The 18478-nt window shown below is 37.4% G+C and overlaps 1 protein-coding gene across 1 annotated transcript; it reads right to left on the bottom strand.

The window, feature by feature from the left end:
• Positions 1–1642: 1642 nt before the first annotated feature.
• ldlrb (low density lipoprotein receptor b) lies at positions 1643–15451 on the bottom strand. The gene is made up of 18 exons (XM_046877359.1): positions 15189–15451; positions 11295–11417; positions 11077–11199; positions 10191–10559; positions 9918–10040; positions 9711–9833; positions 9362–9481; positions 9015–9143; positions 8584–8755; positions 7905–8132; positions 7104–7222; positions 6739–6878; positions 5864–6005; positions 5627–5779; positions 4986–5171; positions 4809–4883; positions 4540–4703; positions 1643–4354 (listed from the first exon to the last, which is right to left on the bottom strand). Exons 1-18 carry the CDS (start codon positions 15259–15261, stop codon positions 4310–4312), a joined length of 2607 nt encoding a protein of 868 aa, XP_046733315.1. The 5' UTR covers positions 15262–15451; the 3' UTR covers positions 1643–4309.
• Positions 15452–18478: the final 3027 nt, after the last annotated feature.

Below are 18478 nucleotides of genomic sequence, written 5' to 3' on the forward strand. Positions count from 1 at the left end.
AATTGAATATTAATGAATTAAAATGATTTACAGCATTCACCAAATATTATGTAGTAAAAAAAAAAATCATAATTGATTAAAGTGAAAAATGAAACATTTTTACTATGATATACAAAGATGTTTATTTTGGAGATTAACCAATTTAAAACAATTTTTGAATATACTTATAGCAATTTTACACATTTTTCTTTATTAGTATACTTCCCTAATTGCCTAATAATTCTCTATTTATAAAATACTCTTTATTTTCTTTATAAAAAAAAATGTGCTTTAACGTATTTTTTTTTTTTTTTTTTTTTTTAAGAAAATGTACAACTGAAAGCTTGTCACCAAAACAAATTCCTTGTAAGTGCACACATACTTGGCAATAAAGCTCTTTCTGATTCGGATTTTGATTCAAACATAATTGCTATAGAATATAGAAGCAGTTGTGAAGCCTCTTCCATTTCTGCACGAAGTGAAAAGCTGTGGTTCAGTCTAATGGCATTGTATGTGTACCTCATGAATAATAGAGACACAAGAGTATGCTGGTAAAATGTTTTGCCAAAGAAACACACAGAGAAACCCTTAGTGATGATTCACTGGCCCTCCGCCCTATCTTATTCTAGTCAGAAAAAAACCCCAAAAGATTCAGTTCATTCAGGATCCGGTGCTAGATTGCATTTTAATTATTATAAAATCTCTGTACTATTATCATTAACATTCTTTTACAGTTTTCTTGGTTACGAAGAGGAAAAAGTTGGGGGTGGGTGGAAAGGGATTCATCATTCTGAGTTTCTGGGAGTGTCCCTATGGTGCAGCATCTATCTTATCAACATCCCCTTATCTCTCTATTATTCATTAGCGTTTCACACGGTGCCATTAGGCTGAAGCCAAGGTTTTCTACTCTGTTCAAGAAAGGAATGAGTTTCTGGTGTATGTGATGGTAATTCTGTGCTACTGATACTAACTAAAGTATTCAGCCCTAAAAACGTTGTGAAACAGGTAGAAGTGTACACAAAAGTGTTTAAACAAAACCTGAAAGATGAGCTTCTTTGTAGCTTGTGTGATAGAACTTTCCAGCTGAAAAGGTTTGCCAGGTGGCTTTCACTTCAAGCCGAGGCTCATTGTGTTGTTTGAAAGTTTTCAGATAAATTCCAGATTTACCATTAGATTTGTGTATAGTTGTGACGTCATGGAAAAGTACAAAATTCACTAATCGAAGCCAAGGAACACACTGAAGGAAGCACTAGGTGTCCAAACATGCTGATGAAAGATTACAGGGATAGTACGTCTACCAAACCAATTTACACAATTTCCTCCAAAACAGTCGGAATTACACCAAATTCAATAATCCAGGCGTGTTCAATATTGGAACAGATTTTGCTTCTTTGATTTTGCACTGGAGCTACAAAATTAAAAATAACAAATAGTGCAAGATGCAACATTATAACATTATTTGGTTGGAAATCAGACCACCAACTAAAAATATACAGCCGACGCTATAATGTGGCCAGAAAACGACCTTTTAACCTACTATAAAAATAATAAAATATAAAATATAAATAATAAAAAAACTATAAAATGCATGATGGGTTTCAAAGCGGCACTTCAATTTTACCTTCAAAGAACTAGAATATAAAATAAATTAAGACGTCAAAGGTCATGTTAAAAGATAACATTTATTTAACAATAACAGAAAATAAACACAATTTAGTTTGTGTTCTTTGCTTCATTTGTTTTCTTGTCTTTATTAAAAGTTCAGATCTACTGCAGTTGTCTATGACGGACTAATCTTTCTTTTTTCAAGGGACACAACAAAAGCAAGTGTATTGTTTCATTCAAGATTTTGCAACTTTCGACACACAAAAACATAACAGTAATAATAATAATAATATCAACCCTTCAAGGCACAAATATTATAATGAGCAATACATTGCATGAGTTTCTGAGTTTGTTAGTGTCGTCTTCGATAAAATTTACACACTACATTTCGGATGTTAGCATGGCCCATTTTATCAGATAGTTTTGGTCCCATATTCAATTAACATCAAGCAAAATATCAACAATGTTGTTACATATGGATTATAGTGGCACATAAAGAACCATATTTTCATGAACTTTCAGAAAATTTCTCACACAGGACCTGTCCATTTACTTATACTCTTAACTTTGACAAAATGAAAAGCACTATCAAATAGAAAGAAAGTCTTAAATGACATGTCGTGTAATCTAGAACAGTGCAGGTATTTTCAGTAATTGCAGAGAAAAAGAAAGGTACTATACCTAGTAAGTGGGGTGATACCGTCGACTTAACTATGTCTGAGAGGGGATTAGAGACTAAATAAAGTGTGAACGATATTTCTTGTTATAAGAACAGCCCAAATAATGAAGATGCTAGAAAACAAAATGACACATTATATAGATATGTTACAATAAATAAAGCACTTTCTTTCCTATTTACAAATCTGTGGTTTGAAATATACAAACTCCAAAAAAAAAGAAAAAAAAAAAAGACAAAGACACACAAAATATATATACACAGGCGTTATTTACAGTTTACATTTAACTTCAGGTTATGACTTCATTTGCATTGTTTCAAAATAGATATTTGCGCAATTCATGGAGTGTACAAAAGAAAAAAAAACAGCAGCGTTGTCGATAGACATGATTTGATGCTGATTACATGCTCTTAAATATCATTGTGAAGAAAAAAAAAAAGGTCCCCCATTTAACAGTTATCAGGTTGTATATTTCTGGCCAGTTATATAGAGGAAGTGTATGTTCTGAAACCTGAGGGTTAAGGCAACAAATATTATTTTCATCGTAAGGCATGTTTCAAACGAGAACAAACAGATAAGCCACGTATCTAGCTAATCTACAGAAGACATCGCTACAGGTACATAGCTACCCGAAAGCACAAAGATGCTGTTGGTCATTCACAACAAAATATCGTAAAGCTACCGTATCTGCATTCTTCATCAACAAGAGGTAACAAGCTGTTCTGTCTTCAAGTGCAAAATGCCAGCAATGCAAACCTATATTGATTTATGTGTTTTGTTATTTTTATTCTCCCTGAATAGTTCTTTGGAAAGGCGATCGTAGTATCGTGACCTTCGGATATTAAACAAAAAAGCTGTCATGGCTCATGATGCTTCAGATCTCTCTTCACTTTCTGTACCAGAGCTCTCCTTACTGTGCAAAAAATAATTTGTACTCCAATCTGGTTCGTCATTCAGAAAATCCAACCCAAATCTTTAAAAATAAAATTGTAGTGCAAGGAAAAGTAAAACTCCACATAGCGAATATTATTTACAGTAACGTCTTACTACAGGTAACACTTTTGTTGTAAAGCCCAGCGATGGCTATGATATAAACACAATGCATTCAGTAGCGATATAAATGCCTATGGACAACCACAGACATTTATACTGTGCAATATTCGCACGCTCTATTAAAGAAATACTCCAGCATTATTCAACTCTAATCTTAGCTGTAGTGTATGTCATTTCCGTGTGTATTTATCATAAGCAAGAGTTTCATTATATTTTCAGCTTTCGAGGGAATCAGTAACGCGCACGAAAGTGTTTTTGAGAATCTTTCATCGAGAATAGCATTCGAATCTGTAATAATAATAACAGCAACTGACCTCCCAAAGTCTGTATAATAATAAGAATTCGATTTTCTGTTCTCTTTATAAAACCGAGAACCGTAATCACGCATATCTTACAGATGACGGCGAAAAATATTGAAGTATTTCTTTAATATACTTCCCTTAATATGCGGGAGATGCTTTCAGAGCAAAGGCTCTTCATCACTTCGTACATTCTGCTGCTTAAAATGTATGAACGTGTCACACGGGTCCTTACGCGGGGCTTCTCAAAAAAGTTTTACCGAAACATATACAATCATCTTTCAAGGTGAAAATGCTGTCGAAGGTCCTTCATTTGAGTTTCGATTCTTACTGGCTTTAATCTTATCGTAATTTTGGCTGCAAGACCTGTTGCTTATCGCGTAAACATGCATCTGCAAAAGACGTGGAAATCTGATGGCTGTCAGGACTTTGGTCCAAAAGCTTTAAAATATTGTTAAATATTTAGTGGTCATTTTTTTTTTTTTTTTTTTTTTATAAATTAGGGATGATGACATTCTTCTGTGCCCATGCTTCATTTGTGGATTTTTCGTTCACATTCAGATTTGTGCAGCAAAAAAAAAAAAAACAACCTCAAAATATGTGAGCAGCAGCTAAAGTTCCTGCTAAACTTTGAGACACTTTTGTTGTTCGGATTTGACCTCCTGTTGGGTTGTTTGTGTTTTTCTGAGAGAACCATTATGCAATGTCCTCATCCTCATCATCCAAAGACAACATCTGGTGCTGAAAAAAAAAACAAATAAATGGGGGTGTTTGATTCATTGATGAGATTTGAAACATAGTACCTTACTGTAAACTAAACATAATTACTATATTACCATAAATCTTACTATAGTTCAACTTTTTTTTGTTCTGTTTTTACAGTAAATTGCAACCTTGTGACAATTGAGACAATTCTGCGATCTTACTGGAGGGTAGACGTAACCGTCTTGGCTTTGACTCCTGCAGATGTGCACCTGGTCCTCTGTAGTTTTCTGGTACACAGGGTTATCAAAGTGGATGGTGTTGGTGTTCTTCAGTCTCCAATGACGCCACAGCAGCATGGCGCCAAATGCAGTCAGGCATATCGCCACTGAGCAGCATAAGAAAACGAGGAAAAAAGTTTGTATAGACTACATGAATATATATATTTTCTTATTAATTTCTTATATATCCAGCATTAAGATCATGTACAGACCTATGGGAAGGATGATGTAGAGAGCGACTGAGTGTTGCGACGGGCTGGAGACTGCAACGTACACATCGTTTGATCCTACAGAAAAAAAAGAAAAAATAGCACTTACAACAATGACATGCATTCCGCATGGCACCGAGTAGCTCCGTATCACACGCACATTTAAAAAGTGTCTTTTACCTTCCTGAGCTTTGATCTCAGTCTCGGTTGCGGGGGCATTCTTTCGAGACCCAGCAGCGTCTGAGGAAGTCATGGAGCCTGTACTTCTGGTTGTTGATGTGGTGGTTTGTATGTCAGGTTGTTTTGATGGAGTACTAGCTGGAACTGCAGGTGGAACCACTGCTGACGTTGTTACTGGCTTTACAACTGTGGAAACATGTAAAACATTGCTGAAAAGTCAAAAGTTGTTCAGGAAACATTGCAATTCTATTGTTATTAAAGTCTAAAGTCTTATTCAAATAATGCTTTTCTGCAAATGACGAGTTATACAACCTTATTTATAAATATTTATTTAATCGTAAATGGCATTTTTATATGCATATGTATAATAAACCATTTTAAAGTCCCTATTTATGCTTCATGCCCTCAATTTATCTTGAACACAAATCCACTAAACTGTAGCCGTGTTTCGTTACAAATGTTACCGATACAATGCAAGACCAATACAATAAGCAACATCAGACACCGACTGATTTTTGGTCACATTGAAAAGAAGGCGTAATCTGGTCGATTTCTTGCCAAACCATCATTAGGATACTTTGAAGCAATTCTTCAAAAAAACACTTTCTTGCTGAGAACTTTTTCATAATTGGCATACATACCTTCCACACACTTTCTCAAGTCAGGGCCAAGGATCTTGTGATCGGGGCAGGTGCATGTGTATTTTGGTGAATGTGGAGTCACTCGTGGAGCCGGCAGACACAAATATTCACAGCCACCATTCACGTGGTTTCCTGCTTCACACCAGTTCGTACCTGTAGAGCAAACCAACAATTAAAGAGACATGCAGAAGAGACTTCGGTTGTCTTCTGGGGTGACTGTAGGTCGAAATCGCTTACCGTTGGGCTGCTTGTAGTTGTGGAACACCACAATGTCCTTGGGAGACGCCAGGTTCTCTACTACTTTCAGAATGTTTTTTCCCGTCAGACGATTTGCACTCAGGATGCTTCTGCTCGGCAAGTCTGTCCAAAACACTTTCTCCTGTATAACAGAGTAACGCAAGAGTCAGGGTCAATAATATGTACATAAGTATGACAAATCCATTAGTGTACAAGCTAGAATTTTTTAATTAACATAAATAAATATATAAATTTCTCAAAAATACTTTACTTGCGTTACTGAAATTGAGTAGTTTGTTTGTGTAATTCTAATTTCGAAAGTAGTTTTGAAAATCTGTAATATTAATTTTACTTAGGTATGTTTTGTTTGAAGTATGGTACTTAACTACATTTTAAATCATATCCATTACAGAGTAAAAAAATATAAAATAAAAAAATATATAAATAATGCAATGGGGAAAAATGGGTGGAAGAACAAGCGCACTAAAGAACGAGAAAGAAAGTTTGTGATTTTTATCCCCTTGTTCTTTTTTTTTTTAAATAATCTAGAATACCTCACCCCACCCTCATTGGAAAAAAAATAAAATAAAACAAAATAAAACAAAACAAAAGCAACTCAGGACATATTAGTACATTTCAAACAAGCTACTTTTTACTTTTACTTGAGTATATTTGTAGACCGGTAGCTGATGACGTCGCTCTTATTTATTTAATTATTTTACAAGTACAGAAAAAGTAAAAGAAAATCTGTAATTTGAATTTTGTAATTGAATTTTTTCAGGATTAAGAGGTAAAAGTTTTATTCTGCTGATCATCTCTTAAACACACAGCTTAATTTATTGTATATACTTTTGAAACAGCATGCACGATCGCACCTCAAACACAGTCAGTGAAAGTGGAAAAGCCAGGTGCCTCTCATCGACGATGAGCGTATGACGCAAACCGCCGTCGACGCCAACGCTAGACAGTGTGTGCAGTGTAGAGTCCAGCCAGTACAGCCGCTGGTTCATCAAGTCTGAACATAAACACATAGATATTCATATTGCAGACTGTCATGTACCATTTCATGTAAAACTCCCGTTTCAGATGTACTTCCAAAGCCAGAACGAGGCCAGAAGCAGTACTCAATATAATACAGATCATCGTTATAGAGTACTTAAAACAAGACTACAATAGAGCATTCATTCGATTATGGCATTGTATGATTAAGGTCTAAAGTAAACGCAAAATGCTTACTCACCTAATGTGATGCCGTTGGGCCAAACAATGTTGTCAGTGACCAGAGCAGTACGATCTGCCCCGTTCAAACCACTCTTCTCTATTTTGGCCTTATTTCCACAGTCGGTCCAGTACATGAAGCTACAGTGGCAAAAAATACACAAGCCATTAACCTAATAGACCAAGGGGCTCTCCAATGGCATTCTCACACAGTTTTGAGTTTCCTCAGCTCCCAAAAAACCTGATCCAGCTCATGGAACTGGATCGGGTGTGTTAGGAAAGACTGCTTTATCAAGTCACTCATCGCATTTAATGATATAGAGCAGCGGTCCCCAACCTTTTTTGTGCCATGGACCGGATTAATGTCAGACAATATTTTCACAGACCGGCCTTTAAGGTGTGGCAGAAAAAAATACAACAAAACAAAATGATATGACCGGCATAAAAACTGGTATTTTCTAAATATAATAATAAACGTGAATCCACTGTGTTGGTTTTTTGTTCATTTTGCGAGCTTGGGGGTTTCAATTTAGCGCTAATGTATTATGTGTTAGCGGCCGGAGCAGCTCCTTTAGGAAGGTAGTGGATGTAGGTAAGACATGTGACCGAGGCATCATGACATGCATCAAGAGTGAGTCATAGACAGATGTGGCGAAGAGAATCCGGTAATTTTCCAAAATAAAACATCGTTCAGAATCAGATGATCAATAAAAATGGAAATAATGTAAGTTATGTATTTTGACTGTGCGACCCAGTCCGCGGCCTGGGGGTTGGGGACCACTTATATAAAGGGAAATGTTATAGCTCTTGAACAGTAACTTACTTGCGCTCTGGATCTAAAACAATAGCGTGTGGTTTATCCAACCCGTCTCTGATAAGAGTCTTTTGGTTGGACCCGTCCTTTTTGGCCACAGAAATGCTCTGAGAATAACTGTCGGTCCAGTAGATGTTGCCATGTATCCAGTCGACAGCCAAGCCTCCAGGAGAGGAGTTTTGGTTGCCGATCAGGGTGATGTGGTTGGATGGATAAGCAGCCTTGTCTATGGGAGAGCTAGGAAAGAAGAAAAAGTGTTTTATAACCAGAAATTTACTTGAACTGCTCCAAAATGGTCAAATGTGCATCTGACACTGTGTTTATTCCATCAAGTACAAATGCAGAATTTGAAAAATAAATCAAAGTGTGTTAAATTTGAATAAGCAAATAAAGCTCAATTTTGCATTGTGGATCTGTAAAAAACATTCAGGGCTCGCCAGTCTGATCTATTCCTTTAAACAAACTAGTGAAGCTTGTTGATTGAAACATTTTTCATAGATTAATGACCAGAAACGTGGGAATGATATGAACCAGTTGAACGAATTCACATTTAAAATGATCTGAAAAGATAAAGTTATGATTTGATGAGTGTTGATGGTCGTTGAGCTTTTTTTTCATTTTTACAAATGACATTATACAAGCTATTCCTCCATTGCTTTCCTTACTCGATGCGATAAAACTCGCTCACCTGTAGATCTTTTTGTGGAAGAGATCGGACCAGAAGATCGTCCCACTGGACACATCCATGTCGAGTGCCACCACATTCTTCAGTTGCGGGATCAGACACGTGTACTCCTTCTTATCGAGTGTCATCTTTCTTACCTCGTGATGGTTGGTGAAGTACAAGTACGGAATGTTACCTGCAAAGGTAAGTATATATTCTTTATATTTTAGTAACACACACCGTTTGCCAGCTAGTGATCACTTCCCTTATACATGTTTCAAACTGACCCCAATCCTCCTAATTTTTATAGTTGCAGTACTCAGTATTTTGCTACTTCTTACTAGGACAATTTAATGGTTTTCGGTAGGTGTCAAATGATTTCCGGTTCTATTGTCAATAAACATAACTACTCCTGTATTATGTGCAATTGTGAAAATGTCTAAATGAAGACATACCAGAAACAGCTTTGCATTCTCTGGTCATGGGGTCCATCTCGTAGCCCTCCTTACAATCACACTTGTAGCTGCCCACAAGATTCAGGCACACCTGAGAGCAAGTCTCAGGGTCAGCACACTCGTCAATGTCTGAAGCAGAAAACAAAGTTGATGTCAAATGAAAATCCTAGAGAAACCTCTTCATTTTGTTGTTTTCACGCTCAAAAACACAACGTCCTGATTTATTCGCTGTTAAATTTAATAAAGAATTAGCAGAAACCTGTGGAGCAACACTGAAGCAATTTCAATCATGGCTGATTTTTAATATTATGGATCTCAAATGTGGACTGATAGAACACTGCCATTACCTTCACACCGTTTATGGTCCACCAGGCGGTACCCGGAAGGGCAGAGGCACTCATATCCGATCTTCAGGTCTTTACAGGTATGAGAGCAGCCCCCATTATTTTCAAGGCACTCATTGATATCTGAAGAGAAAACAAATAAAAAAAAAAAAAGGGTCTGTTTATTTAGTAATTGACACGTTTTCCATTTATTCAAAGCGATTTCGGCAGGCGTTAGCAGCACTGAAACTCACAATTCAAACAAATGCAGCCGAAAAGCCACACATCCAAAACACATATGAGGTTGTTAACTAACAGACAAGGACACTAGGACACTTTGGTGTGTGAATGGTTATATAAAGCTTGCACTCACTGCACTCTTTGATGGGCTCGTCAGACATGTCCCTACAGTCACGCTGCTTGTTGCACACTTTATCGATGCTGATGCACTCTCCGCTGCGACACTGAAAAGTGTCCGGACCGTCGCATTTACTTACTGCAGAGAAGCAGGAGCATTAAATATCAACCCGTGGTATCTATTACTGTTTAGGAAAAGAAAAATGTGGGAAAATGAGCTCACCAGTGGCACAATCGTTTTCATCACTCAGGTCTTTGCAGTGGTACTCGCCATCGCACTGGCGGATGCCGGGAATACAGCTACCGTCGTTGCACTGGAACTCGTCGGGTCGGCATGTGGCCACAGCTAGCGGTGAAAACAAATATGTACAGGGTTACTTGAATGTTTTCTTGAACGACCTTTTAGAAAGCAAACATGCTCACAACAAAGAACAAGTACAAACAGAGTTTTTAATTTTTTTTTATGCTTAAATCATATTCTCAGACTTGAACTCACTGCAGTTGGCTTCGTCCGAGTGGTCGATGCAGTCGAAGCCTCCGTCGCACCGCCACATGTTGTGTACGCACTGTCCGTTGCTGCACTGAAACTCCTGACCATTGCAGATGTTCGGAGGTGATTTCTCCCCGCAGTGCTCACTCCACTCATCAGAGCCGTCTGCACAGTCTGCGTCTCCATCACAAGCCCACAGCTGAGGAACACACACCGAGTCGTTGCATTGGAAAGAACCAGCTATACAGCTGGGCTTGGGGCAAGAGGCTTCGTCGGTCCCGTCTGAACAATCGGCGTCCTCGTCACAGACGAATGAGGACGAGATGCACTGGCCGTCTGCGCAACGGAACTCGCCTGCGGTGCAGTTTTTCAGGACTGAGGAGAGTTAAAATACGGAGAAAATTATATTCAACAATTCATAGTTGTATTATTGTTAACTTGTCAAATGAAACAAATGATTTCGTTTCCAAAAGCATTCGCTAATCACACAGTTGCAAATTCGGATCACAATTATGAATGTGTTACCTACGTATTGGTGTTTTATTTATCTAGCTAGCTAGCTGTAGAGAAGGCTTATTAGCGCAAATAAAAGAGAGTTACGTGTCATAAAATGTATAATATTTATGCTCAAGTTACCAAGCAGGCCAAAAGCGTTCCAGCCAATCGAAACAAAGTGTCTGCACTTTGGCAGAAAAAAAGTACTGTACTTCTTTGGGATTTTGATTTAAACCTATAATTACATAATGAGTACTTACATAATGAGTACTTACATAAGTAAGCTAAATGACAATGATCCAGAAACAGGACCAAATTTGACCCGCATGACTGAAACATCTCAAATGTATACGTGCGATTAAATAGTTATAATACGACATAATGGATCACAGCATACCGCAGCCCAGCTCATCCGCTCCATTATTACAGTCGGCCTTTCCGTCACAACGCCAACTTGAGGAAATGCACTCAACAGGGTTCTCACTGCAGGTGAACTCCGACGGCAGACATTGCTTCTCAGCTGGACATTGTTAAAAGAGTAATTGTTGAATGCAGGTATAAATTTAAAGAGCATTGCAGTGAGATCTATTTGTGACAATAGTGTGTATGATTTACCGCAGGTGGCAGCGAGCTCGTCGGTTCCATCTCCGCAGTCGTCCATCCCATCACACACCCAGCGGGTTGTGATGCATTTTTCGTTCCCACATTTAAACTGACGCTCGTTACATGCAGCCACACCTGAAGCACAGCAAAAAGAGAAAAATTAAAGGTACGGTTCGTCATTTTTTAATCCTGTGCTGTATGAGAGGTGACCTGCTATCAAAACATCGCACTTTCTTGAATCAACCCGAATCCCTCTGCTGAACTAATGAATTTTAAAGAAACCCAGCAAAGCTAAGAATCTTTGTTCTAAGAACCAAATATATGATTTCTGTCCCTGAAAAATTGCATTTAAGCAGCTTCAATAGAATATTGTAAAGCAAAGGTTTGTTTCTAAGGTATCGGTTAACAATAATAATAATTATAATAACAGCGGGATGAATGGAAATCATTATTATCGTAAAGAAGAAAAAAAAAACACTGAGAAGAATATTTTCTACTTATTTTAAAAAAATAAAAAAAATAAAAAACATCTAGGAAGCTCTCAAGGTCTAATGACGGTTTAACGGTTAATGATTACCCACATCACAAACCTGTATCATGGGAAGCGCCGCAAAATTTATCTGAACAGATAACATGCATTGTGTACACTCGAATGATTTTGAAGTTCAGACATACGCACACCCTATACACACCCTGTAATGGTTTTTTTAGATGTGGTTATAATGTAACCAGGTAGCAAGGTATGACAGGTGAAATAAAATACTGGAAAACAATGAAGAAAAACTCATAAATAGATTAATAGATAGATATGGCCGAGAAAGAGGGAGAGGAAAAACCCAAAAAAACCCAGTCTCATGAAATGAGTAGAAGATGAGAAAAGGGGAATGAGGGTAAATCTGGGTATTGCTCATAGTACAGGTTAGACATACCCAGGTTACAACAACATCCTGTGTGTGTGTGTGTGTGTGTGTGTGTGTGTGTGTGGTTTTAACAATACTAATATAATTGTTGCTTCAGCTGATGACACTTTTGCCTGCCTCTTTAAGACTAATGCTGAGAGGAGGAGTTTAGTAATCACACCACCAGTTGCTCATTGGTCTCAGAGGATGCTCTGCATAATTCAAATACTACGCAGACAATGGAGGAGGTGGGGAAAGACAGGGATAAAAACAGTATCGGGAACTGACAAATGCTGTAGCAATGTTGCAGCCTGTAAAATCTCAGGCAACTGCCAATAGACAGGTTATTAGTCAGAATGGTTTTGCAATGATAAAAAAAACATTATTGCAACACACCAGGATAACGCTAAAAAGCAGAAATGTGGATCCCAGGGTTGTCCTCTTCTGGTGGAGAATTTGCATGGCAAAACTACTTTTATAGACTTGAGGAAGAGACATTGAGAGAAAGAGAAAAAGGGTAAAAAGTTCCAGATTATAACTCACACAGGAAGCAAAAGGTTAAAAATAGTTTCCCACCCACCACATCTGACCCACTCTGGGGGGTTCATTCCTCTATTCATAAAAAAACAAAACAAAAAATACATATCATCTACAGTATAAGCTCTAACCTTTAGATATGAAGTACATTTAGAGCGGCAGATTTCTTCTACAGATAATATTTCAGTCTGTATAATGTGCAACGTTACACCTGAGTCAACGAATTTTAGCATTCTGCTGTCACTTACAAAACATTCGGTGTTTCTTTTTTTTTTTACTTCCACTCACACCTGGTTAACATAAAGGTGCTATTGTAAAAATGGGCTTGTCCGAGGGTTTATATTTTTTTGTTTGTTACTAAAACTGGTTCTTAACAAAATGTCAAAAATAAACAGAGCGCTCTTTCTACAATTCAAAATTTCCACACGCCATTCAGACTTTATCTACGTCAACAGGAGATATTTTTGCATACCTACTAGAACCACGCCATGCTGGCAAGACACTGCTGTGTCTTAAATTGAAGTAAACAAGAAAACTCAACTAACCCAAAATAGCTTCTAAAACCTTGGAGTGATAAAAGCTTTTATTTGTTCCTTAAAGACAAAACACTTTATAAGGTTATTTTTGGTGCCCTCGTATTTTGGCAATCGTAACCCAGCACAGCAAGATGTGCTCTCATTTTTATTAATTTTAATACTTTTTTTGTTCTCGCATTTTTATACTGAATGCCTGAAAGCAGTAATGGAGATTTTTCAGGAAAATACTAAATAAACAACTCCTCAATGCAAACTCCATGATACTCTACAGGTCCGTGTGTAAATTTGTCATTCGGAAAACGTGATATTTAAAGTTTAAATATATCACTTTGCAGGCTCCTGTAATAAAAATGAATCAAGATTTTCTGACGATTCAGATTATAATATTCAACAGTGAGATATCTGATCTCAGCTCTTCTATTATAATGGTGATGTAACTTAACAATCCATAATCAGAATGACTAGTACAGTACAGTACCGTATCTCTGATTTAGGATTGAAATTGATTTAAGACGCAAATTTATACTTATATACTGTTACAATACGGTGACTGTAGAATCGCAGTGCAGCCCTCAGTTATCACAGACTTATAGCGGTCTGAGATCGTTTCTGTATCTCATTTTTCTTCCAATACAAACCTCTTAGCCTCGTCTCCTGCCTTTTATGGCTCTACATGAGAACTGTGTTAATGTTAAGTGGACTGCTGGTCTTTCTCTCTGCCACAGGGCAGGTTTAAAACCCAACCATGCTCTTTACTACAGGCTTTTTTTTTTTTTTTTTTAATCAGAACAGCTCCACTAACCCACTCTATAACCATCATGAGAAAAAAAACAGCAAAACATACTCTAACCCTTTTATAGTGTGTTCACAGTATGACGATAAACATGTAATATTCCTTTCCAAAAAATGATCCCTTGTATCGTTCACTCTCAGCTGTTCTCATGGTTATAGATTTGTATTATAGAAATGTAATTTAAAAGGTTCTGAATGGCAGTGCATCTGTAGTGTTGTAATGTTTTGGGTATCTGTCTATCAATACATCAAGAACGAAATGCTTGAAGTGGAAGCACTGCTCAGACAAGTCTGTCAACTTCTTTTACAGATGACAAAACAGGTTTTTAGAGACAGAGAGAGAGAATGAATAGCAATAAAGCAATGACAGCGCATTATCTGGGTGGTACAGTAACTACTGGAGCAACTGATGCTTAAAACAAAGTCGTAGCTCAGTGGTTAAGACTTTGAATCTGAAGGTCATGAATTTAAATCTCAGCCACACCAACCTGCCAGTCCTGGGCCTCTTAACCCCATTGGTGCTCAGTTGTATGAATGAGATAATTGCAATGCATAAAATGTTAAAAAATGTTTAAAAAAAAGAGCTTTAATATTAAGATACTGACACTGCACAAATGCCATGTATATACGGCACTAATGCTGGATCTACTGATCTGCGAATGATTCCTGTAGAAATAGAGACCGGACACAGAGAACCTGGTCTCCATCACACCCACTGGTTGTCCATGCATCATGCTTAACACAACCAAACCAGGGCCTTCTTCCTCATTGGATGAGCTGTCACGTGCTGCCGCTGTCTAGCCAATGAGATCTGTCCATCTGAATCCCATTCATTCCAGTCTAAGGCTGATTTTCATAAGGTTTTAACATTAACCCCCAAAGCATAGTTTAATGAGAATGTCCCTTGAAGCACATTTTCATTGTGACTGTGTTGTAAACAATAAATGATGGATCTTTTCTCTGTAGATTTAATCCCTAAGTGCTCTGATCGAATTAATGTAGAAATACAGTTACCACAATCAAAAGTATCAACATGCAGCATTATAGTATATGTATTTCATTAACTATTAGTACATAGTCATATATCTATAAAAAGTTATTAATAAGGCACTAGTATTAACAGCTAATTAAATGGTACTCACGGTTTAAAGGCAGAGAGATGAATCCGAGCACAATGCAGCTCAAAACTACACCGCAGCTTTCCCTCAGCAGCATCTTCCCACGCGCTCAACAGGTTTATTTATTCGAATTATTCAATGTATTTCTAATTTATTTTTGTAAATGTACCGCTAATATATATTACAGTACGCCTATCTTGTACGGCTTTCCTTCCTTACAGTAGCAGTTCCTTCTGAGTGTCCTGGTACAGTCAAAGAGCTGCTCTGCATCCAACCTCATCCATCTCATGAGGGAAGCGCGCGCCGGGTGGGGCGGGGGGGGCGTGGCTTTGCCAGTGGCGTGATGTCTTACAACGAAGAAACACAGGGTAGGGGGGCGGGGTTTGCAGTCACGTCACGAAGGGATAATATTTGTACACGCCCCCCGCCCGCTTAACTATTATGGATAGATAAGGTATATGTAAATGATGACAGATGCTCCTATATATGTATTTATACATTTATAGATATACATATATCAAGTGGGGAGATTATATATTAGAAAAAATGCATTTTAATTACATTAAAGAAGTATTATTATTATTATTATTATTATTATTATTTTAATTATTATGATTATATACAATAATAACGATAATTGTGGAAGTTCATTGCATCCCCCTTAAAAAAATATTATAATAATCTTAAAATGCTGCAGAATTTTCTTCAATACAAAATCCCAAGTGAGTTCTCAGCATTCTGATTGTGCTAAACAGGCATCACTTGTGCCAGAGAGAGACACCCATTTTTTTGCCTACCAGGAAGCAATTAGAAGGTTCTAGAAATCCTCCCCCATAGAAACACTATTCCCTGTTGGGGAACAGACCCAGGTGGTGTTCCATCTGGGGGAATCTTCGAGACAGGCCTAATTGTATTTCTGCTTTTTTGATGTAGGTAGTCATTTTGTCCTTGTAACAGAAGCCGAAATCAATATGTATTATGACTTGTGTATGTGGATGATATTTTTTGTCTTGGAAAAAATTATATTATATTTGGAAGATAGATAAGTGATTATTGTACAAATTCACATTTTGGACATTCGCTAGGATGGAAAAATACCTAGCTGCACTCCTGGTCCGGACCTATGACAATTATGCAAAGTTGGTGGTGTGATATAAAGCCAAATTTTCATCACCCAGCCTGCATCTGAAAATGGCTACATGATACCTTGGTGCGATGGTCTCTTAATCTCTGGGCAAATTAATATTTATAATTACTTTGCAAAACACAAGTGCTTTTAAAAGTTCATTTGTGCTCCTATTTGCACATGAGGAGAAGCCCATGAGCTAATGCTGCTGATGGAACAGAGCAAATGATGAAAAGCATCTATGGAATGAAGAAAAAGCTGCTAAACCACATAACACTGGAGTCCCTCAATCACACTCTATGCACACACACTATGCACAAAGACATCCATACAATCGGATGTGTGTGTACATATGAGGCAAGGCCCGACCCAACTTGCCCTTTGGCAATGATTGTAGAAGCGATGAATGTGTGTGTTGTGTAAGTTATGTGTGTGTAGTGGGTTGTCCAGTACATGCATTACCACATTGTATCAAATGTGATACATTGCATTAAAGGTTCTGTTTGTAAAGTCGATTGTTCAGAGTCTTGTAAAAATGATGTAAAAGATAAGAAGTTCTTAGATGAACTGAATAGACTTTATCTGATTTATCTGTTATTTTACACTTTTTCTTTGTGTAATTAGCTCGACCTGCTGCCAGAACAGCTCTGTTCATCACCACAGATTAATAATATAAATCAAAGAGGTGGGGGAAACTTGTTAATGTTTTCATTGGAGTTTTAATAAAAATATATATTAAAGATGCAGTGTGTAATGTTAAACTCTACCAGTTCTGTATTATTCATATAACTTATAAGCCCACCTTTAAAATACCATACAGAGTTATTGTTATATTACAAATAAAGGTGTTTGAATATTGTCAACATTCTGATTTTTTCTGATTTTTTCTGTTCTGCCAGAACAGTATTAAGTCTCCTTTAGAAATTAACTTTAGAAATCTGCACTAGAAAAGATAAACTGCTTCTTGAAATCTGGTACAATAGATCTTTATAGGTGCTCTTAGGTGTTATATACACAAATATATAGCTTTGTATAGATTCCATGACTACATCAGCCTGGTAGCTCCAGCAAACATATTAGAAGACATTTTAAAACACCAGACATGTCCCAGCTGCTCAAAATCTTAAGAGTGGTCTTCAATGTATTTTACACACTGATAGTTGGTCTTTCTATACTTTCTACACACACACACACACACACACACACACACGCTCTCCCTCTCTCTCTTTCTCTCTCTCTCTCTCTCTCTCTCTCTCTCTCTCTCTCTCTCTCGTTTCTATTTCAGAAGAATCTGAAGCAGTCATGCACAGACACTTCTCTCTGTCCTTTTTCATTCCTCATGGGTCAGGTGTTCCAGCAGGTCGTCAGCTAACTCTGTGAAAGTCTTTAAAATACATTTAGGAAATTCTTGAAAGTTGGTCTTCTGGCCAAACACAGTATTTCCAGAAGCAGTGAAGCTTCAAATACACGTAGACGTGCACATTCCCACCCACGCACACCGACCAACCAGTGACTTTGATATTACCAGTAACTGTAATATCAGATATTATTATGCTAATAATAGTGCTTGCTGACTAGCTATTGGGCAAATTAGCTTGTTTGCTAACTAAGAAGATTTTTGACCGACATTTGAATTCACTGACATAAAAATGAGCAAAGATGAATATTTAATAACAAAATTATGAATTATATGAATTTAGGTGCATCCAAATAAATTTGAATATCATAAAATGTTGTATTTATTTTAGTAATTCAATACAAAAAGTGGAACTTGTATATTATATAGATTCATCAGACAGTTGACTGTTGCTCAGTGGGCCAAAGTTGTATTTTCAGATGAAAGAAAATTTTGCATTTCATTTAGAAATCAAGGTCCCAGAGTCCCAGAGGAAGAGAGGCATAGAATCCAAGTTGCTTGATGTCCAGTGTAAAGTTTGCACAGTCAGTGGTGGTCTGCTGGTGTTGGTCCACTGTGTTTTATCAAATCCAAGGTCAGCACAGCCGTCTACCAGGAAGTTTTAGAGCGCTTCATGCTTCCCTCTGCTGGCCAGCTTTATGGAGATGCTAATTTCAATTTCCAAAAGGACTTGGCACCTGCCCACACTGCCAAAAGTACTAATAGCTGGTTTAAGGACCATTGTATCAATGTGCTTGATTGGCCAGCAAACTCACTTGACCTAAACCCCAT

This window comes from Silurus meridionalis, chromosome 1, assembly GCF_014805685.1.
Source record: "Silurus meridionalis isolate SWU-2019-XX chromosome 1, ASM1480568v1, whole genome shotgun sequence".
In the NCBI taxonomy this organism is placed as follows: Eukaryota; Metazoa; Chordata; class Actinopteri; order Siluriformes; family Siluridae; genus Silurus; species Silurus meridionalis.